The sequence below is a fragment of the Melanerpes formicivorus genome, unplaced genomic scaffold, assembly GCF_026170545.1.
Source record: "Melanerpes formicivorus ecotype bairdi unplaced genomic scaffold, bMelFor1.0.p_v2 SCAF_2, whole genome shotgun sequence".
Lineage (NCBI taxonomy): Eukaryota > Metazoa > Chordata > Aves > Piciformes > Picidae > Melanerpes > Melanerpes formicivorus.
In genome coordinates, this window is record NW_027142354.1 from 26,822,775 (window position 1) to 26,845,142 (window position 22,368).

Here is a 22,368-nt window from a genome sequence, read left to right on the forward strand (position 1 = left end):
TGAGACCATATTAAGGATGCTGTTCTCCAACCCTGGACTATACACTCCCACTACTTTCCTCATAGGAAGGCTCCCTCAGAGTGCACCCTACCCTGACTTAAAGAGGCAGTGAAGGTGGCAGCATCTGGTGTGACAGACAGGGAAGATGGGGACCGAGTGCTCATTCAAGTCAGTGCTTTTCTCAGGTGGGTAGAAATGAGGACAAATCAAGCTGCCAGCATGGAGGGAAAGAGGATCAATCAGCCTGGCCACAGCCTACTGCTCATGGTTTCCAAGCCTGCCTCTGCAGTACTGACCACCCTTTCCTGGTTTCATTCTCATACCTCTCTGCAATTTTGGAAGCAATTTAGAGGCTTACCTCATCAGCTGAGCCCTGGGCTCAGGGGTGAGCCCTCATGCAACTGGCTTTATTTGGGATTGAATCTTGGGAAAGGTGAAGCACTGCCCTGCCAAGAGGCTGGGACTCCTGCACACTGACAAGTACCACTTGAGGGCAGGGAAATCACCTCTTGGGGAGCTTCCCACATAGCCTTCCTCCCTTCCCATGCCCTGCTGAAGCATCCTTCTCCATGCTTCATCCTCATCTAGAGCCAGTAGGTCCTTTAGGGCTGCTTCTCTAAGTTGTCTGGGGAAGAGCTTTTAACATACAGGCTTTCCTGAACTGGTGCTGGAGGTGTTTCAGTAAAAAAGGTAGATGGATGATCTCAAAGTGTATGCTTGTTCCACTGAGGCCTGTAAATGGGATGGGGTGTATTCTGTGCTGAAGACCCAGCATTTCCAGGGGGCACAATAATGGGATTAGATTACACAGATTTCCCAAACTGACAGTGAACACAGCTGCCACTACTTTCTAATGTTTAAAATCAGATAAAGAAATATGCACTTGAGCTGGGCTTGTTCCTCAGGCCTCTCATTGCAAATTCTGTGAAGTTTTTTCAAGCATTAAATTATTTTCCACAATGCCTTTATTATTACCCATCGGGTTACTTCTTGTTAAGGTTAATTCTTGTTAAACCGAGGCCTATCACTGTGCAGACTGGTATTAGATTCAGGACCAACACTGGATCCCATGACAGGCAGGTGCCAGGTTTGTACATGGGGAATGGTGAGGGTTCCTAGGCTGGAAAGTCAGCCCAAAGCTGGGGGTAAGAGATAGGCATCCTATTACTGCTGGCCTTAAGATCTGTTCCCTCGGTAGAACCCTTCTGACCTGTCAGCAGTGGCGTGCAACCTCCTGGAGTAGGAACCAGGAAGAAAAGAGAGGGGGAAAAAAGGACTGACATCAGTAGAGACCTTATTCTTTGCCCACCATAACAGTTTTTAAGCTGGGAGATGAACTGCATCCACATTACACAGTGAAGAGCCAGTCTTGCTGGTTGCCCCACACAGGACTCAGAGGTGCAGCAGCCAGAGGATACTGAGCAGTGGGAGATGCCTCTCACTGCACCTGGGGATACATCCCTAGCATACAGCCCAGAGAGCTCTATCTCTCTTTCCATCTCTTAGAAAGGTATATGGAAAGCATGGATCTTCAACAAGGCTCAGAGGAGCTGCTGCAGTTGCTGTAAACTATGTTGTTGTGGGTGGTTGGAGGCACAGCCATTTGAAACTGCAATGGTAAAAAGCTTCAAGTTGGTCCAAGAAAAACGTAAGACTTGCATAAGTAACAGGATTTGTGCTGCCAGAAGAGGGGTTGCTGGGCTTTCCTGTCAAGCTGCAGCCATGCTAGCCATGACCAAATTTCCCAGAGCTCCGGATAACAGTATCAGGGAGTTCTGAAGGATTTTTGCATACCAGTAGCTAACCTGCCCTACAGAACCAGCTTGTCTGATCCTTCTCTCATGACAGTGTTACCCTGTGGGCAGCTGGTGCAGATCTAAAAGGGATAATAGCCCATGAAACCAAATAACCTGCGTCTGCAGGATTAACCAGGCTTCTATTAACAGCACAATGGCTTGATTTGTGAATTGATTTGGGCCAGCTACCCCTAGTATTTAGCAGAGTTTCACTGATCCAGGCGAAGGCAGAATTTCACAGGTCTGGGAAGCCTATGTTTTTTTCCCCTGCCTGGCAAAATATTCTTGCTGTTTTGGATTTTATGCTGTTAAAAATTTAAAAAATATGATTCTCTATGAAAAACAGTTTGTTTCTTTTCCATTTTTTTCTCTCTTCTCCAGACTCTACCCAATCAATAATTCAGCAGCCAAATTTTAGATCACAACAGCTCCTGCTTTGGCTGGAGGCCAGTCTGTCCATCTGAAGGATATGTGGACATGTAATTTTCCATTCCTACTGCATACAGACAATCCACTAACCTGCACTATTGCCTGGAGCCACAGAGAGTCATAATGGCAAAACACTGTGAGTCCAAACTGTCTGTAAACTTCCCATGCAATTACTGTGTCTTTCTGTGACCACACTCTGCAAAATAACTTTTGCACTCATTTTTCATTACCTGCTACTTTTTGCATAAAAATCATGTTAGCTCTCTTTACTGTGGTGGCTTCAGACAGAAATGAGACTGTTTCCCAGGCCAGGCTGCTCTCCTCGTAGTGAGAAGCTTTAGTGCTCCCATTTGAGTGGACATAGTAGATAGAGGAAATTGGGACCCCTGGGTTTTGGCACTGATTGCTCATCTCCCATGGAACTGACTTGAAACTCTCAACCTGGTTTGCTATGTCTATCAGTTCAATAATGAAGGTTAAGAGGATTAACTTAGATCCTCAGTGGAAAAATTATTTAGGAGAAAAAAATATGTTTAGGATTTCAGTGTTATGGTTTGAATGATGCATTGATTTTTTATTATTTTTTTTAATGAAGGAAGACCCCAGCAAAATATGCAAGTGAGAAAGCCCTAGTGCTATTATCAGCCTAATAAATATTGTAGTCCCTCTTTCAAGCAGCATTTAATAATTGGCTTCTCTCAGTCCAGGGAAGTCTCTGCCATGAGGTATCAAAGCCAAAAATCATTAGGATGAAAAATATAATAATGTTTATACAACTACACTGAGAACATCCAGAGGTCCTGTGCTGAGAATAGGAAATAATTCTTGCCTGGCACATTAGAATCTCTTGGCTCTAGATGGAGGAGCTTTACCCAGGACAAGATGTCTCAGCATCCTCCTGCATAACTGCTGAATGTGCTCCAAAGCTAGTTTTGGATGGTCACTAACTTGGAGAGACATTAGGCCTTGTTGCTTGTCAGTTCCTGCACTGTGAGCCTGAAGAATGTCCATGGCAGGCCACAGGGAATGTCCCCAACAGCCACCACTGCTGCTCCATGAGCCTTCAGAAATGTACAGTTTTCAACATCAACATGCTGAGTGTCTCTGTGTGCTTCTGTTGCAGGTCTTTTCACACAAATGGTCCCCAGATATTCTCCAAGCCTAGATGCTGCCAGTCCACCCAGCACTGTGGGACGTGTATGCAGACCATCAGGCCAGAGGGAGAAACTGGAGTGAGAAGGTAGAAGTGCAGCTTAGCTCATAGCACATAGGCAGCTGGGGGCTCATGTTAGCAAGCAAAGGGATAAAAACTCTAAAACCAGTATGGTGCAATGGAGAGGATGGGTGGAGGCAGCTATCAACAATACTATGTTATTCACAAAGTGCTGACATCTTGCAGGGTGGTATGAAGAGTAATGTTGATAACATACTGATATTTTAGTTGTTGCTAAGTAGCACTTATCCTAAGTTGTTTCAGTTTCCCCTGTGCTGGCAGCAAGCAGGTGAACAAGAAGCTGGGAGGGAGCACAGCCATGACAGCTGACCTGAAGTAGTCAAAGGGATATTCCATACCACAGAACATCATGGCTAGTGTATAACTGAGGTGAGGCGGCTGGGAGGGCTGGATTGCTGCTTGGGCATCGGTCAGCAGGTGGTGAGCAATTGTGCTGTGCATTGCTTGTCTTTGCTTGGGTTTTATTTATCTATATTTGCTTTTATTACAATGATTATTGTATTTTATTATTGTTGTTATTCTTATATTTTCATTTAGAACAGTTATTAAATTGTTCTTACCTCAACTCAGGAGTTTTATGTTGTTTTCTGATTCTCCTACCCTTCCCACTGGCAGTGGGGAAGACTGAAGGAGCAGAAGCTTGGAGCTTAGCTGCTGGCTGGAGTTGAACTGTGCCACTTCCTAAATAGGGGACAAAATTCTTTGGAGAGGAAAAGCCATAAACAATTGCTGCTGTAAAATGATACCTCAGAACAACAGCAGCCTTTTCATAACCACAACTATGAAGTGAAAACTGTGCAGGTTGGCTCAAAATGACATTTTCTAGATGGAAAGTAAATGCTGCAAATCCTAAACCTTGCCCATTTGTATAAAATCCTCTGATGTCATCTGTTTGCAATGACTGAGCAGAGTATCAGAGTAAGAAAGTCCCCATTAACTGGGGAGTAATCTGCTGTCCTTTCTAGCCAGGGCTGCTACAGCAGCCTTCTCTAGTGCCATCTTCGATTACAGGTGTTTTTATACCAATTGTCCCCTGTTATTTTCCAGGAATTGCCTTCCGTTAAAGCAGGTGGTGCTGAGGGCAGTGAAACCTGAGAGGCACCACTAAGGGCAACAGGAGAAGGCAGTGGGGACAACCCAGCTGCCACCAGAGCCTTCAGTGGGTATAACTCCTAAGGTAATCACCAGGACAGCACTGAGAGGGGGAAAACTGTTGCATCTGCCTAGTTTTCTTCCAGCAATGCATGTGACAGGGCACCATTATCAGTACAGTATTGCAAGAAGGCACACTCAGAAGGAGCTCCTCACTGTTTTTTTAAGCTGTTGTGTGATGGTTAAGTATGTCAGGGATGCTATTTTTGTGCCCATCTGCCTGGTAGCTCCACTGCCCATTTTCTGCTCCCTTGTAGCTCCATTGCTGCCTACCCTTGAGAGCAGCCAGCAGTGCCAAAGGGAGCTGGAGAAGCTCAAAGTGGAGCTTAATAGGTTTATGAAAGCAGTTGTACATACAGTCTGCCTCCATGCAGCACTGGGTCCTGGACAGCAGTGCAATTGGCCTCTCCTGACTGCATTTTCCTGAGCTGCAGAGCGGGTCCCTGGATCTCCTCAATATCTTGCTGTCAAGAGGCTGATGCCCTAACTGCAAGGGCTATGAGGGCTAGAGGGGAATATCCCAGCATTCCTGCAAAGTTCAGGCAACATTATGCCCCTCTCACAAGGCACCACAGTGTTGCAAAACCTCAACTGGTCCATGTGAAAAACTGAGAGCTGTATTTTGCTTGGTCTGAGCATTGATTAAACAAAGTCTGTTTGGTTACATTAGCTGAATCGATCTGCTGCACAGGCAGAGGTGCTGCATATAACCACCATCCCCTCACGTTAAAGCCACCAGTGTTTTCTTACGCTGAGCAGTCAGTGTTTTCCATCCTGTGTATCATGTCGGCTTGCATTTTTTCATCTGTCCCAGTTAGGGGAGGCACAAGGCGAGGCAAGGCAACAAATACTGTTTGCTTCCTTATTGAGAAAAAAAAAAAGGCAGTTTCCTCGAACTGTTTCTGAAAATCCGTCAGTGCCCCCGTGTGTTGGAGCGGTGGCTTGGAGAGTAACTGTGTCGAGAGACCTGCTGCCTGCGGTGGAGGGAAGGCAGGTTTGCAGTTACCTAAAATGTGGTGCTTGCAACTTGTCAGCCAGAGGGCTGGAGCTGAACAAGGGAGATCATGCTGTCTGCTCTCAGACGGGTGTTGTGAAGTGTCTGCACGTCTGCATTGTGGTGGCGATGGCACTGCAGCAACCCCCCCTCCCCAGGACAGTCATCTCCCACAGGGGCAGGATTTGGGTGCAATGCAATGCCTTAAACATGGAGTGTGAGAGAAAAAGAAATATCCAGAAATCACTCAAGGGCTGTGGGGTGCAGCCGTTTAGTGAAGAATTGATGCAGGGCCACTCCAGCATGGCTATGTCTCAGCATGGGTGCATGAGAGGAGGGCAAAGGCTGGCTGCAGAGGCTGCCCTGCGTTATGTATTTACTGCCGAAGCAGCCCATTTCCCTAGCGACCGCGGCTGCCTAACACAAGGCTAGATTAAGCGAATCCTATTCCAGTGTTTGCTGGAGATGGATTTTTAAAGCAGATTAGCACAAAATGGAGAGAGGTCCCTTTGCTGCAGAACCTTGCCTCTCCTCTGAAGGGCTCCTGCTGCTACCCATCTTCATTGTCTTGCAACAACGGAGCTTAAATCAGCTATGACCCCTGTGTGGTGTTGAACAAAAAAGGAATTCTTGATGCAGATGCATCAATTCTGATATACTGCACAGACTCAGTGGTTTAAATGTCACCTAGCCAGGGCTGAGCTGTGCCACACTGCCTCTTCAGCAGGAAACTGGGACAATTTCCCTCCTCAGTGAGTTCGGGGAAGTACCCGGGTTCCACTACCCCTACAGTGAGTCTGGGGCTGCTGAAGCAGATGGCTGCGGGAGGGTGCTTGTTTTAACAGGTGCTCTCAATCCTGCTGTTGCCCAGACATGGCTCTCCTTTGCAGGGGGAGAGGGGCGAGTTAGGGATGGGAAGGGGCTGGCTCTGGTGAAAGAGGGACATGGAACCTTGGGTGGTGAGGTAGCTACCAGAACTCTGCTCTGGGTGAGCCCTGTGCCTAGCACTAGCTCCTGCTCCAAAAGGATAGGAGGGAGCTTTTTGCTGGTGCTGCAGTGCTTTGGTTTATTTTACTCCACTTAATTATCTTTCACTTTATTGAGACTCCCACCCGGAGTACTGTATGGAGCTCTGGAACCCTTAGCACAAGAAAGACGTAGACGTGCTTGATAAGGTCCAGAGGAGAGCCATGATCAGAGAGCTGGAACACCTCTCTTATGACGAAAGGCTTGAGAGGTGGTGGCGTTCAGCCTGGAAAAGTCTCCAGGGCGATGTTACAAAAACCTTCCAGTACCTGAAGGGGGCCTACGGGGAAAAGGGGAGAGTTTTCTTAGCAGGGCCTGTTGCAATAAGGGATAAGAGTTTTGAAGTAAAAGAGGGTAGATTTAGACTCGATATAAGGAACTCGAGAGAGGTGGTAGATCCCTTCATCCCTGGTAACACTCAAAGTCAGATTGGATATGTTTTTGAGCAATCTGATCTAGTTGAAGATGTCCCTGCACACTGCAGGGGGTTTGGACCATATGATCTTTAGAAATCTCTTCCGACCCAAACTATTCAGTGACTCTATGAGCCTGTCTCAGACCCTCTGAGTCGCGGGGGGAACCTAGATCCCTCTGCCCGCGCACCCCAACCCTCATGCCCCAGCATGACAAGCCCCCGCGCGCCGTGACGCCAGCAAGATGGTGACGGGCGGGCAGGGGGCGGTGGTGGCGCCGCGCCGCCATTGGCGCGGGCCGGGCGGGGCGGGGCCGGGCGCAGCTGTTTGGATTTAAACGTTGCAGCGGGAGGGGGCGGGCTCGGCCGCCCGCGGCTCCAGGCGACGGCTCGCGGCTGCCTGCCCCGCCATGGTGGTGCCAGCGCGGCGCGTGAAGACGGAGTACATGAAGCGGTTCAAGGAGCCCAAATGGGAATCGTGCAGCGCCTGCTACCTAGAGCTGCTGCGCTATCGCCTCAGCCGCCGCCTCCTGGAGCAGGCGCACCGGCCCTGGCTGTGGGACGGCTGGGAGCAGGACAGCGGTAGCGGCGGTGGCAGCAGCACCGCCGGGTCCCCCTCTCCACCGGTCGCCGGTAGCCCCGCAGCCGCGCAGGAAGAGGAAGCGACAGCGCCAAACGAGGCGGGACGGGCGAGTCCTGGTAGGTAGTGTGGGCAGTGCGTGTGGGGGTGTCACCGGTGAGCTCGGAGCTGTGGGCTGCGGTTCGAGTCCCGGCTCCTCCTGCGGGGCCGCTCGCCTTTGAGTGGGCAGGCTGCAGGAGACGTCTAAGATGGCTCCATCCGAGCGGCCCTGCTGCGGCGTGAGGTGCCGGGTCCGCGGCGGCGCCCGAGTGCCGTAGGGTGACCATACGGGGGCAGCTGGACGCCGCCTGGCTTGTCTTGCCCACTGCTGCGGCAAGGGTGTCCACAGGGGCCCAGCCCGGGCGGTACTCGAGGTAGGAAGATACAGCTTGTGGGCCCGTGTTGAGGGAAGCAAGCATCACGCCTCGTGTGACGGGGAGGAGTGCGAGGCTTCCCCCTCGGTGCCCTCCAAATAGGGCTCGTAGGAAAGCCAGACTATCGAGGGCTCGGAGGTGAAACCTCTTCATCTGGGCCCCGGTGACTTCCCGAAGTGCCCGCTCTTCCCGACTGAAGGCAAGAACGTGCTGATCTTCGGATCTTTGCTGGGCCCGCAGAGAAGCCGCAGCTGCGGCATTGGAGGCGGCTCTTTAAAGAGCCGAGTGTTGGTAACTCTCAGCCTGAGTCAGAGCCACTTATGTAAACTGTTGCCATGGGAGCAGAGCATCTCTGCCATTATATAAGCTGGTTCTCTGGCAAAAAAAAATGGTGGCAAGTTGAACTGTGTGCCAGTGCATACGTAATCTCTCTCAGCTGAATGCCTTGCTTGTGGTGCTGCCTGAGGTTTGGTCTTGGCTTTGCAGCAGAGTGCAGACAGCTGTAGGCCTAGGCAGGTGAAGATCTGATAGTTTGTTCTCTTCGAGCACATCTTGCCTTTTGAAGGCTCAGAAGTTAACTCTGTGGAGTGGGTAAACAAGGAATAATGCTGTCAAGCTTCTCAAGTTGGCTTTTTTTTTTTTTTTAAATCCCATAGGTTATTATCTCTCTTCTGTAATGCAGGAACTTCCTCTGGTGGCCATTGATTGGTGGCTTACAATGTATTTTGGACTGGCCGTTTACCTGTTGTATTGTAGCAGGGAAAATCCTTGAGAATTGTTCAGCTAAGCCTTGTGCTGGGTTGATTTCTTTCTTTTTGGGGTTTTGTGTTTGGTTTTTATGTTTTCTCTCTGGGGTTAGATGTGCTTGTTTAGATTAGACAGGCTATTTAATCTGTTTCAAGGTCTTTTGGGGCCTCATTTTACCAGTATTATCTGTATTCTGGTATTTGAGTCTAAACTGCATTAGTTGTCCTTAAGAATACCGTGTTGTACAAAAGCTTTGGTTAGCTATGCTATCATCCATTCAAGAGGCCTGGTGTTTCCAAGTGTGCTAGTGATGTGAGGTTTTGCAGTGAGCTGTAGTTCTTGGGGCAGTTCCTGTGGTACCCAGCCCCCCTTTGGTGGCACACATAGCTGCCAGGGTAGCACACTCCACCTCCCCAAAGCTATGCAGTGATGGAAGCTCCCTAGTTAATCAGTGTGTAACAAAGTGGATCTAATCTTGTTTTCCTCAAGCAGATCTTGAGGAAGTTAGATTGGGGAATATATGTGGAAGAAGTATGTAGCATCCCAGTAAGAAGCGCTACAGAATTGCAAAAGAACAGGGAATGGTTGCATGGGAGAAGGTGGTGTGTCCTGATGGGCATTCTAAAAATCTCGGCTTCCAGTGAGAGGAGGGTGGAAGCTGTTGAAGCTGCAATCAGAACTTAACAATTCCACCCTTTCTGATGCAGTTTGAACGTGTGCCAGTCTTGGAGCTGTGTAGGGACCAAAATTTCATTTGTCTGCTCATGGAGCCAGTAGAGTAGAGGAGGTAGCCTGCTACAATCTAAGTAAGACTGGCAATTGCAAGGCTAGAGGCTGCTGGCCAGGGCACTTTGCTCAGTCCTTGTTCTGATCTCCCTGACTCCTGGGGGGAGGCGATGTGGTTGGAGTCACTTGGTACCCTGATTCTGGCTGGGTCAGTTTTGGCAGTGGATAAAAGCTTGATAGCTGTGGATGTGCTGCTCATGCTGGCATTTTCTGTGGTCAGCGATGGTGTAACTATCCAGTGCATGCATAGTTGTGTCCTGGCTTACTTTATCCCAGTGGCAAAGGGAGTGTGGTGCAACTGTAGCCTGACAGTTCATGGGTTTTGGGGAAATTCTCTTCAGCTGATGCAACTTTGCTGTAAGTGCTATAAAGGCATACTTAATGCTCTATTAGATCCATGCTATTTTATACTTATAATGGGAGAAAAAAATCTGCACCTAGCATGTGTTTCTTTGACAAGTGTCTTGGGTTGAACGCTCTTCTCGGTTCTGGTGGTGTTTAAGAGCTTTGCAAGTCCCTGTCAAAAGGACTGAAAACAAGTCTGGACTGAGTGGAAGTTTTTATACATTAGTGTACACACCAATATATTAAGTGACTCATTCAGTATTGGACAATTATAAGGATGTATTTTTCTTTTGCTTAGTGGCTGGCTAATTAAAACATGTAGAGGAGATAACATAGAAACTACTACCCCATGAATCTTCCCTTATTCAACTGCTTTTTCTGGAAGAACTTAATTACACTGAAGTGCTGTGGGGGTAGCTAAGTGTGCTCATGTTGATGACATCTTTTGTCTTCTGAATCTGACATCCACCCACATGCTGCAGGATTCTGGCTGTTACCTGGCTACTGTTCTGTGGGGAACCTGAATTCTGGCTAAGTGGTATTGAATGTACTTGTGGCCAAGAATGTTGCTTAGTATCTGAGGTAAAGCCAATTTGTAATGGTGTGTGTGTGGCCACAGTTGTTTCTTCTCTTTAAGGTGAGCCCGTGTGTGACTGTAAAGCAGTGTGTAAATGCTTTTGGTATGCCTATTGAAAGCTTATGTATAAAGCTTTACTTTAAGGTTTAGTGGTGGTGGTGTAGAGTACTACCAATGTGAACACCTGAGACAGTGACAGATCACATTTGTCCTGCCTTCTGTTTCTCACACCAGAGCTAGAACAGCATGGTATTAAGGCACACTTGATGGCATCTTTAGGTCAGTTCTGTCTAGCACTTCACTTCTAACAACTGTTTGTAAAACTGTTCTGTACAGCGTGCCCAGGCATAAGTATGCTTTAAACATAATCCAGCAAAATCTTGACCTAATTCAACTGGTCTAGCTGACACATCCTCAAGACTGTCAACAGAACCCAGTGGGCTGGTTAGTGAACTCTTGGCAGGAGTACTTGGCAGCGGCATTGCTGTCAGACCTGTTGCTTGTGAAATGATACTGCTGCATGTGTGTGCAGGATGAAGGCTTATATCAGTCCTTATTGCCATTTTGCCTGCAGCATTTTTGTGCAGAGGTCTTAAATGACAGCAGTGACAAGCTAGTGTCACAGCAGTTGCCACACAGTAGTTGGAAAATGACTGATATGAATTAGTGCAATTCAGCAGAAGATCCAATTTCAAACTTGTTCCATGATCCTGTCTGCCATGGTGTTGCAGGTGTATTTTCTGGCCCAAGAACTTGGGAAGGAGTGGCTTGTGGTGGTGGCAGTCTGTTGGGGAGTTTGAGGTAGTATTGTGATTTAAAGTTGCTCCAGGTTTGTTTGTTAGGGTTTTTTTTGGTTGGAAACAAGCTTTGTTATCAAGCCAAGGTAGTCACTGCTTTCTGAACTTTGCTACAGATTGTGAATCTAATTCTGAGCTGCTGTGTTGTTGGTAGCTCCGATGCAACTTCACACAAGATCTGTCTTGAAGCACTGATGTTGCAATCTGTTTCAGCTGTACTAACTACTTTTTACTCATCTGTAGTCTATAGGGTGATAATATTGTTGATCCCTAGGACCCGTGATTCTAGTCAGGTTGCTGATACCTCTAGTAAGTCAGCAGAGCCTCATAGAGCATGCAGTTCTGTGAGAAGAAAAGCTTTTCCTGCTTGGGAGAGAAGCTCTTTTGCAAGATGGAAAATGCAGCAAAGTTAAGTGACTTCTGGGATGGAGCTTTCAGCAGCCATATTGGATGGACCTAGCAGCCTTGTTCTGTCTGCTAAGCACTTAATCCCCTCCTGTCCAGTTCACTCTCTTTAGCATCTATGATGCAGTTTTCCATGTTCCTAGCTTTTCCCCTCGCCCGTCTAATCCCTATCATGCGGCAGCCCATCAATTCAGTTTCCTGCGTCTGCTGGAACTGGCACACTGCATGAGTAGGTGTTGCTGGTGGTTGGGCTCCCTTAGCAGCTGGGTCTGAATCCTTCCCTGCTATTAACTGCTGCTTTTCAGCATTCCTGGAGGGGGAAAAAAAAAAGGGGGGGGGGGGGGGGGGGGGGGGAGGAGAATGTGTGTAACAAAGTATCTTGGATATAAACTATAGTTTTAAGTAAAAGGCTTTAACTGTTAATTGGTGAAGGCACAACACAGGTATCTTTATGATCTGTTATGCACCACAGGAGTGAATCTATTGAAATAGCTGCAGCTGGTGCTCATAAGGTGCTATAGTGTGCTCTGGCATGCAACATTTACTGCAAGACTGTGCACAGGACTCTGTGTGCCATTTACCCATATGCTTTTATTGCTATTTTGGGACAAGCTGGCTCAATCATTTCTGCACCAGCTGGAGCTACATCCTATTGAGCAGCATCCTCAGGCATTGCTGTTGCATTGAAGTAGTATCTTAAAGCTAGAGTATCCATGAAACTGCAGAGTCTCTATTTTCCTGTATTTTTAATCCTCTAAATGCTACCTCTGCTACTCATGAACTCTGTTGCTCCATTCTCCTTTGTAGAGAAGAATGATGCCATTTTCTCTTGAATGGGGGAATGGAACAGCTTCCCAGAATAAAAGCACTCCTCTCCTGTTTCAGAGTTGACAGCAATATGTTGCTCATCAGTGTTTTATTTTCTCCAGACAGTTGATCTTCTGATAATGGTCTTCCTTACACGGAAAGGGATAAGCCAGTCCTTTCTTAGGAGTGGGCTGTGTAGAAAGATATGTGGATAGTATTTTGCAAGGGGATAGCTCTGTGCTGCCTGTTGTATCTCTGATGGACAAGGTGCCTTGTCAGGGTGTCCCAGAGCCCAGGACATTGTGCAAAGCAAGTATTCTATGGCATCGAGGTCACTCTTGCCTTCTTTTTATTCAGCCTTGGCTGTGATGACTGAAACTCTGTGCACTTAGCCATATATATTTAGGTGTGTGCAATTCAATTGGTCTTTTTTGTTGCTCCTTTGGCCTTGACTGCTGCTCTTGGCGGTTTTATGGGAAGATTCAGCAGAATTCTTAACAAATACAGCTCTGAATATTCATTATTACTGGTTATTCTTGACCAAATACTCAGCTGTACTGCAGTATCATCTGTAGCTGAATGCCACATCTGCATAGCTTGTCAGGCCTGTGTGTATAGGCTGGCCTGAACAGGGCCCAGCACCAGTGCCTCTGTGCTAGTTGGCAGCAAGTAGAAAATATGTTGGCAAGACTAAGCTAGCAAGAGAGCATGAGGGTTGCCTTATGTGACAAATCTTTGTCTTTACCCTAAAAGTACCAAGTGAGTGCAAGAGTAAATGGGTGCTTAACTGGATGCTCAACCAGTGTGCCAGGCAGGTAACTTCCATTTCATTTGAGCTACATGGATTCAGAAATCAAATTAAAGCAGTTTTAGAAGTAGCATGTACTTGCTCAACTAGCTGAGTCATTGCAGTTAACAAGAATGACTGCTGTTGTCACAAGGCTGGCAAGCCCTTCTGTTTTTAGTGAAGACACTTAGGTGAAATTTCTTCGTTTGTGGTCAGCCTCTCAATATGCAAGCAAGCCTTAAACTAGATGAAATCCTGCACTAGCAGAGAAATTCCCTCTGTATGTACCATTGTATGGTGGTGATGGCTGAAAGCTGAGACTTGGAACAGAGGCAGCTTGTAGTTGGTGCTTATCACAACCAGAAATAGATGGTAGGGCAGGAAACTTGCAAGTTCAGCATGTTTGTCAGCAGAGTTTGAATATATCACTGTCTATCAGAAGGCAGTAGCCAATGCACAAAGGTGGACTTGAAGGGAATCACTAGTGGGCTGCTGTGCTGTTAGGCTAATAAAAGGCTTTAGTTGCTGTTTATACAGAAGTTGTGGTTGACCTATGTTGCAGACTTCAGATCATCATGTCTGCCTGTGCCCACAGTGCTTAGGCATCATGTTCAATGTCTAACCCACTCCTCCAGCTTGTCCACACTAATACTAAAGATTTGCAGGACAGCAAAATAAAACAGGGTTCTGTGTATTTGTGTTTTCAACTAAATAATTTTTCACCAATGCACTGCAAACAGTGTATTTGCTTAGACTCAAAGACTCGTTTAGGTTGCAAAAGAACCTTAAGATCCAGTCAAACCATATACCTAGCACAGCCAAGTCCACTACTAAACTATGTCCCTCAGCACCACATTATACTGCTTAGGTCTTTTAAATACCTCCAGGGGTGGTGACTCGGCCACTTCCTTGGGCAGCCTGTTCCAATGTTTGGCAACCCCTTTCAACACAGAAATTTTCCCCAATATCCAATCTAAACCTTCCCTGGCATGACTTGAGGACATTTCCTCTTGTCCTGTCACTGGTTAGCTGGGAGAACAGACTGGCTGCCACCTTGCTACAATCTCTTTTCAGGTAGTTGTAGAGAGTAATAAGGTCTGCCTTGAGTCTCCTTTTCTTCAGGCTAAGCAAACCCAGTTCCTTCAACTCTTCTTCGTAAGACTTGTTCTTTAGACCCTTCACCAGCTCTGCCCTTCTCTGGATATGCTCCTGGACCTCAACGTCCTTCTTGTAGTGAGAGGCTCAAAACCTTACACAGTAGAGTGCAAGTACAAGGCTAGTCCTGCTGCCCATACTGTTTCTTATGCAGGCTGGGATGCTGTTGGCTTTCTTGGCCATCTGACCACGCTGGTTGCCATGCTGCTTATCTGGCTACTGACCAACACCCCAGCTCCTTTTCTGCTAGGCAGCTTTCCAGCCACAGCTCCTAATCCTGGAGCATTGCATGGGATTGTTGTGATACAGGTGTGAGATCAAGTACTTGGCCTTGTTGAACCTCATGCAATTGCCCTTGGTCCACCGATCCAGCCACCCCAGATCCCTCTGTGGAGCCTTCTGATTCTTAAGCAGATGAATACTCCTGTCTAACTTGCTGTTGCCTGCAAACCTACTGAGGTTGCTCTTCATCCCCTCATCCAGCTCATTGATAAAGATATTTTAGATGGATTCTTGTCACCAGGCCAACATCTTATAGATTGCAAAGGTGGAAAAAATATTTGCCATTCTTTTCCAGTCAGTAATTTTCATCCATGGGCATTTACTTCATTGTATTTAATGATGTTATAAGTCAGACTTGTTAAAAATTACTTAAAACCTTTATTGTAAGGCATGACTTTCTTACCAGCCTTTCCCTTAGATTCAGGGCCAGGTTGGATGAGACCTTGATCAGCCAAGTCTAGTTGAGAGGTGTCCCTGCCCATGGCAGAGAGGTTGGAGTAGATGGTCTCTAAGGTCCCTTCCAACCTAAGCCATTCTACAAAGTATTGGATATTGGAGTGCTTTGAGATACTCGTTTTCCTTGCCTAAAGTCTAAGTCTGTGAGGCACCAACAAAGGAAAACTGGCTCCTGCATACCTCTATAATGCAAGATTGGATCTTATAGGACAGTTTTCCCTGTGGTTTTATTTTTTAATGTCTTAGATAATGCTGATTCAGCCTTCAATGTTGATCTACAGTCTGTAAACTAACAATGATACAGTCCTTAAATTCTCCTCCACAAACTCTACTACACTTATCCAGTGCTCAGAGAATAAATACTGGACTCTTAAGGAAGGTTTAAAAAGCATGTGGGTGAAATGAGCCTTGCCCATGGAGTGTGGTACTTCAAATGTAAAACATGCTTGACAGAACAGCTAGCAAGGGTGATGTCTATCACTTTCTAAGTCTTTGCTTACTACTCCCCTCTGCTCCATAAACAGAAAACCATAATGAAGATGTATGTACAGTCAGGGAGCTTGAAAATTAATCACTTTTCTTTCAGTGGAAGCTTACAATATGAGGGATTTATTATTGCATGTGTTTTTTTATCAGACTTCTCTGACTGGCTGACAGGATCTATGTGGCATTCAGCAGTCCATCTGTTTGCTGCCTGGATGATGGAAGGATGAAATAGCAAATACAGAAGATCACAGCTCCTGACAGCATTTTAAATACTGTTTTCTATCTGGTATCTGTAGTCTTACTAGTTAAAGGCTTGTTTAGGGTATGTGAAAGCTGAGGTATAGAGGGAGGGCTTGGAAATATTGTAGTTATTGAAAAAGAAAGGAGGTGTATGAATGGTGTAAGAATGAAGTGCAGCTGTTGCTAAGGAAGTAATGATTTCTTCCATTTCTAAGCAGCACAGCTTCAGTGATGTATTAAGAGCGGCTGTGCAAATCAGACATATGTTGTCATTGGAAGCTTAAAGTACAACTTTCTATCTTATTTTCTTTAGAAAAAGAAAAAGAAGATCAAGAAAAGCAACAGAGAGAAGAGCAAGAAAAAACTGTAGAACACAATTCTGTAAAGGAAGCAGACAAAACTAGCCGTACAGGACGACGTCCGAGTCGAAGTGCCTTGTCCAGTCGTAATGATCGAAGATCAGCCAAGAGTCCTCAAAAGACAGATGCGCCAAAGGAGATCAAACATCCATTTGCTCTGTATGGGTGGGGAGAAAGACAGACAAATACCGGAAGCCAGAAAACACACAATGTCTGTGCTTCTGCCTCAGCAAACGAAGTAAGTGAAAGCTTCTGTTTTGTTAAAGGGTAGTGGCTTCATAGTGCCTAGAGAAGACATACCTAATATCTAGGTAAAACTTCTCAGGGATGCCTTTGGGTGCATGAAGATTCCAGCAATAAACCTGGAGAAGTATGACATGTCCAAATCAAATAGCTCTCAACCGTTAATCAGTTTTGAAATTTCCAATGTTTGACTAATACTTGCAAGTTATAATTAAAGCTTGGCTATCTTGTTTCTGGCTGTTGCAGCACTACCAGCAAAACTGGCTGTTATAAATGTATTTCTGCATTCTGAACTTCATGAAAACAAGAGAAAAGCAGCAGGCAGTTAGCACCAGGCATCCCACAGCAGACAGGTATATAAACACTGGGGCAGCACTTGTGCTGCGAGTGACTTATGTTGGGTCACGTTCTGGGAATATGAGCCTTGCTGAGAATGCTTGCTGCTAGAAAGGTTGTCTAGCAGCCTGTTCCAGTGAACTGCCAGCAGGGAACCTTTTGCTTACAGCAGAATGGTCTATCAGATGGCAGCTGGATTGCAGGATTGATGTAAATACTGGCAAAATAGCACAAAAATTTGATGGGGTTATGGAGAGCACCAGGATTCTGCTGTAGTGGGGACTGTTTCCTGACTAACCAAGAAGCACAACAGAGTGCTACAACAGATCAATTTCTTGTCTGTAACTCTCCTAGCTGGTAAATCAATCATTAATATATCCCTGCCAGTGTCTTCTCCTTCTTAGTACTAATATAAAGTCTGAACCTATGACCCAAGTTACCTGAGGATTAAGGTGGGTAAGGGTGTTTAAGGTAGAGCTCACTTTATAGTGGGCTGTTTTGGAAGGGGTTTGAGGCATTGTCTTTTCTTTCCTGGACAGCTCAATCCTTTGAGGGAAATGAGGAAGGCTTTGCAGCTCTTGAAAGAAGCTGCCCTTCTGATAAAGGATAGTGTTACTGGATCAATAAGCTTTGGTCAGTGGTGGGAATAGTTATGTTGAAGCTTAACGGAGGCTGATGCCTGACTTGAGCAGAGATATTTATTCTTTTGAAGACTTGTAATATTTCTTTTGCTAGAAACAGGTACAAATCCTCTAAAATTGGGTCCTGAGATTAGAGTGACTGGGCAGAACAGTTCCGAAACACTTCCCACTATGGAGTGCTTTGTCCATAAGGATGCTTCTAAGTGGGAACTGACTACTTACTGCCTGGCTAGGTCACTTTCTTGAGTGTTTGAAAGCTGTTACTATTCCCTAATTCAGATAGGAGACAGAGTTTTAAATCTGGAGAGAGAAGCAAGCAAACAGAAGTTGTCTCTGAAGATTACCTTTTGTGCAAATATTTGTGTAAATATGATAACTTATTAATGTATGCAGGTGTCTGCAGCTTGTCAACATTAAATTCTTCAGTCTAGTAAGGAGGTTCTAGGGATTGGCTTTACTGATTTTTAAGGGGTGCTTGAACATATTGAAGGATATTTGTTTTAAATTATGGAAATAGCATTCTAAAGAATCAATCCTAAGACTGAAAAATGTGCAAGATTTTTGGAATTGTTGAGTAGTGTGAAGTGGGAAAGGTAATGCAGAATAGAATCCGGGGAATTGCTATAGAAAATTCTATGCTTCTGTTAGTGGTGCACGTTGCAGAAGAAAATATGATCTTGCAACAAACAAATTGGGACTGGGACAAATACAAACTGATCCTCAGTGTTCCTGGGGGAATTCCTAGGCTGCTTTCCTTCTGTAATACTAACTCTGGTCTTTTAGATTCACGAATCTGCTCTACGAGCAAAGAACAGGAGACAAGTGGACAAAAGGAAGCTTTCTCAGAGGCGAGTACGATCAGCAGAAGCAGAGAAAGCTTGGCAAATAAAGCCCTCCCCACCAGATAACCCTTGGATGACAGAGTATATGAGATGCTACTCAGCAAGAGCTCGGTGAATTTGGATTCCTTTGGGTATTGTCAAAAGTTAGGCATATCAGGACACTGGTGCAAGGAACCAAACTACTTATGCAAGGTTTTTATAGGGAGTTTCCAGCTATTAAAATATTTGTTACAGTATTTTTATCTTGGCTACCTACCTCACAGTGGGGTGTATTGTTGGAGCCATAACATTTGAAGAGGTTTTTAGATACAGCTACCCAAACTTTTAAGCAATCCTCCTTTTGGGAACTTTTGTAATGTTTTAGTTGACTTGTTTTAGGGGTGGGAGTGGGGGAACTCTGGCATACTGGAAGTCAAAAACACATTTTTGGTCTTGGTCCCAAATAATCTGTTGTCCCTTATTTTAGAAGTCCAAGTCATGGGGAGTTAGTGTTGGGGAAAGACTTTTAAAGGTGTGATGGAGGTGCCTTTACATTTATAGTACTATTTGATTTAATATTTCTACCAAAATAAGTCTATTTAGACAGGCAGCAGGAAAAGCAGTGGGTCTGGTAAATGGCACCAATACATGTAGGTGCTTTAGGCAGGCAAATACTATCTGTATGTACAAGCTTTGAAAAAGCCTTGTGTTGATGCTAACTTTTACTGGTTTCCAAGGTTGTCAGAACGAGCTACCAATTTTCAGAGCAAGAAACAGCTACAGGATTGTTTTGTTATTGCTGTGCCTGTTGTACCAAATAACTGATGCAGACAATCATAATCCAGTAGCTGCTGCTCAGTAAGCACTTGCGTGTTCTACCAGTATCAAGTTATACCATTGTATTAAGCGTGTGATCACATTCACTATACGCTTAACCACATAAATGCATTTATTGGAGAGGGCTGGCTCCTGTCTAGTGAAGTCTATTTTTAACACTTAGTATCTATTATGCTCAGTGGGGGTTGGAGTCCAATATGCATTCCATTAGGTGGCATTGTGCAAGTGCACTGTTAGAGATTTTTAAACTTGAAGATCATGTTGATAGAACTTATAGATGAAGTCCTGGGTAGCCTTCTGCCTCTCAAAATTGGTGCAGATCTCCTTACTGCAGAGGGATGAGTGCTAGGGGGAAGGAGGTGAGGTGTACCCCTTAATAAACAAGAATATATAATGGAATTTGAACACTCATTTTGTAGGTCCTACTTCTACATAGTAAGACAGTCATTGTTTGTGAGATCCTCAGTGGGTGTTTTTCCCTCAAGTTGCTGTAGATGTTTTCAGTTTGATAACTAAGCTTTAGGCAGATTATTGCTGTAGTTGTGAGCTTCAAGGTTTTGTTCAGATGTGTTGTGTATAAAGTTACATATATTGGTTATCTCAGTTTAATGTTTTGAAGCTTGCTTTACAGACTGGACATCTTCTCCTAGGAAGCACACTTGCACTTCTGCAGCAGAAACCTGCACTAGTCTTAGCTTCATTCTACAATCTCAGTGTGTAAGCAGGACTCTAGAATTACTACTGCAACACAAAATTACATACTTAATGAAAAGTTCCATTGTGTTACTGAACGACAGTAATAATGCCAAGGGATTGAGCACTGCTGCCTCCTAGTGTTAATTACATCACATCAGTAGAGGTTTCATTACTCAGAGCTTTTATCTTACAGATGTCTCAGAATCCATGAAATTGTAATCTGTTCTTTTTTTACCTATCTTTTAAGCATAAAGATATAAAAATACAGGGAGCTCTTCAGGCTACCTACTAGTGAACTTACAGGTTTTAAAGCTGGGAACACAATGTATAATTAAGGATGTCTTTTACAGAGCAAAACTACTGTATGCTAACTCTTAAGGCTAGAATTTAATACAGCTTTAGAACAGTGCCCAAAGCTGAGGTGGACTGCTCCAGAGGATGCCTTTACTACATATGAGATTCCTTTAATTTCCTTTTATGCTGTTTCAATTTGGAAATCCACCCTAGCTTTGAACAACAGTATCAAAGCACTAACTCAATAGTTTAACAGCCTTATTCAATAAAGTCTGCCTGTTCCTGTTGCCCACAGGCTTTGAAGGCTTTTATGTAACTACAGCAGATGGACTGTGACCTCAGTGCATTTTGTCACATTAAACAGTTTCCATGATTGTGCAGGGCAGGACTCACCTTGCCATGCTTTCAAACAGCTTCTCTTGCCACTGAGAGAGGAGCCTTAAGTACCCATTTTTGGGTAAGTTGGATGCTGGTATTTCTGATAACTTTAGGAGGCTTAAATGTACTTTGGATACTGGGTAACAAAACATCTCCAACAGGCTTGTTTAGGTGTTCTGTGGAGGATGAGAATCTTCAACAGTATCAAAGCTGCTGTGTACTATGGAAATGATCTAATCAAGACCTGTTCACCACCGAAACAATTTGCTAGAATACAGTAGTGACACTAATCAGGTCATGTGAGTCACTGTCATGCTTTTTCAAATGGTCTTTACCTAAAAGTAATTCTGGGTGCTATGTTGGACCTATCTTGGCTTAAGTAATACAAGGCCTGAGGTGGGGTAGATTATTCTGCTGATCAGGTAGCCTTCTTGCATTTGGGCATTATTTAACTAAAAAAAGCTAGTAGGCTTGCTTAAATTATGTGAATTAGTATAATTCTGGTCACTCATATGTGTATGTAGCCTGGCAGATGCCAAGTATTTGAAATCTGCAAAACTATTTTAGTGTTTTGATAACAAATGAAAAGCAAATTGACTCAGAAAGCAGCACTATTGCCCCATAGTCTTACAGGAGGTAGCTGTTTTGCATCAGAAAGCCTAGTGAATGTCACTCTACACCCACATTATGGATGTTCTGAACTGTCTTGCATGAACTCCTGAATTCAGCAGTGATGAACACTTCTCATTCCTGTTGTAGAAGTAAAACTTTTAAGAACACAGTAGATAGTCATCTGTCCAAGGTCTTTATTAAAATAAGCATTATTTTTTTTCCTGAAAGTACTTAGCTACATGAAAGGACCTTTTACAAAGTGTAATGCTGCACTGTAACTATAGTGTTGTAAGGACTCGTGTTTACAATGTAGAATGTTGCAATGAAAACTGTAAGAATGTCTGTGTAAAACAGTAGCATGCCTGTTCAGTCACTGCTGTCGCATATTTGCAACTTGGAATTTTTCACTGGAAGCTGAGACAGTCAAGGTGATAGCTAAGCTCAGAGCCAAACTTAACCTGAGGGACAGACAGGAATTTTTTTATCCAGACAGAAATTGCACATTTTACTCACCTTTTTAACAAAGTGGTTTTGTTCTCATTTTTTTTTTTTTTTAATTGAATAATTCAGTGCCACTGCACTATAAAGGCCTCTCTGGCTTTTACTGTGATAGGGACCAAAAGCTAGCAATGGGAGGGCCTTGTGTGGTAACCTAGATGTTCTAGTTGATTTTCCAACTTGCTTCCTGCACTCAGCAGCAAAGCCATAGATGGAGCCTGACTCAACACCTTGACTGTAGCCTCTAAAATCGGGTACAAGTGAATGGGAAGCTGCCTCAGCTATTGTTAGCACTGAATTCACTTTAAAAATCAATAGGGAAATATCATCTAAGCTTGAAGCAATATGTGTTTTTTTAAAAGTTTTTAAACAGTATGTTTTTAATGTTTCTCTATTGTCTATATTTAATAGTGTAGTGTCAACTTGTATATGTGAATAAAAGGAGTGACACAAGATTCCTTGAGTACTTGTACTGTGTTTTTTGGGGGTGGTGGTTCAGACTTTCCATTACAGGCTATGGCTTGTGCTTGTCCCACAGAGCAACAGGAAAAGTGGCAAGCTTCTGTAATGGATTGGTGGTTAGGTTAGTTGTAAGTCCAGCTAAGAGTTGAGCTTATCTCCTGTATTCTTCCTCTAACTCTTCCACATTATTAATACCCTTTCCTAATCTGACTGGCTTTTTGTCCCACTAATAAGTGAAAAAGAGTTAAATACATAGAGAATATAATGCAAATTAGTTGTACAGAG

General features: G+C 44.7%; 1 protein-coding gene across 1 annotated transcript; it reads left to right on the forward strand.

Annotated features, from left to right (window-relative positions):
* Nucleotides 1–7,401: 7,401 nt before the first annotated feature.
* On the forward strand, nt 7,402–22,088 carry CCSAP (centriole, cilia and spindle associated protein). The gene is made up of 3 exons (XM_068154163.1): nt 7,402–7,742; nt 16,220–16,503; nt 18,269–22,088. Exons 1-3 carry the CDS (start codon nt 7,454–7,456, stop codon nt 18,440–18,442), a joined length of 747 nt encoding a protein of 248 aa, XP_068010264.1. The 5' UTR covers nt 7,402–7,453; the 3' UTR covers nt 18,443–22,088.
* Nucleotides 22,089–22,368: the final 280 nt, after the last annotated feature.

Coding starts and splice junctions, on each gene's coding strand:
- CCSAP (XM_068154163.1), top strand. CDS start 7,454: ATGGTGGTGCCAGCGCGGCGCGTGAAGACGGAGTACATGAAGCGGTTC. Junction 7,743..16,219: donor GGCGGGACGGGCGAGTCCTG/GTAGGTAGTGTG, acceptor TATTTTCTTTAG/AAAAAGAAAAAGAAGATCAA. Junction 16,504..18,268: donor CTTCTGCCTCAGCAAACGAA/GTAAGTGAAAGC, acceptor CTGGTCTTTTAG/ATTCACGAATCTGCTCTACG.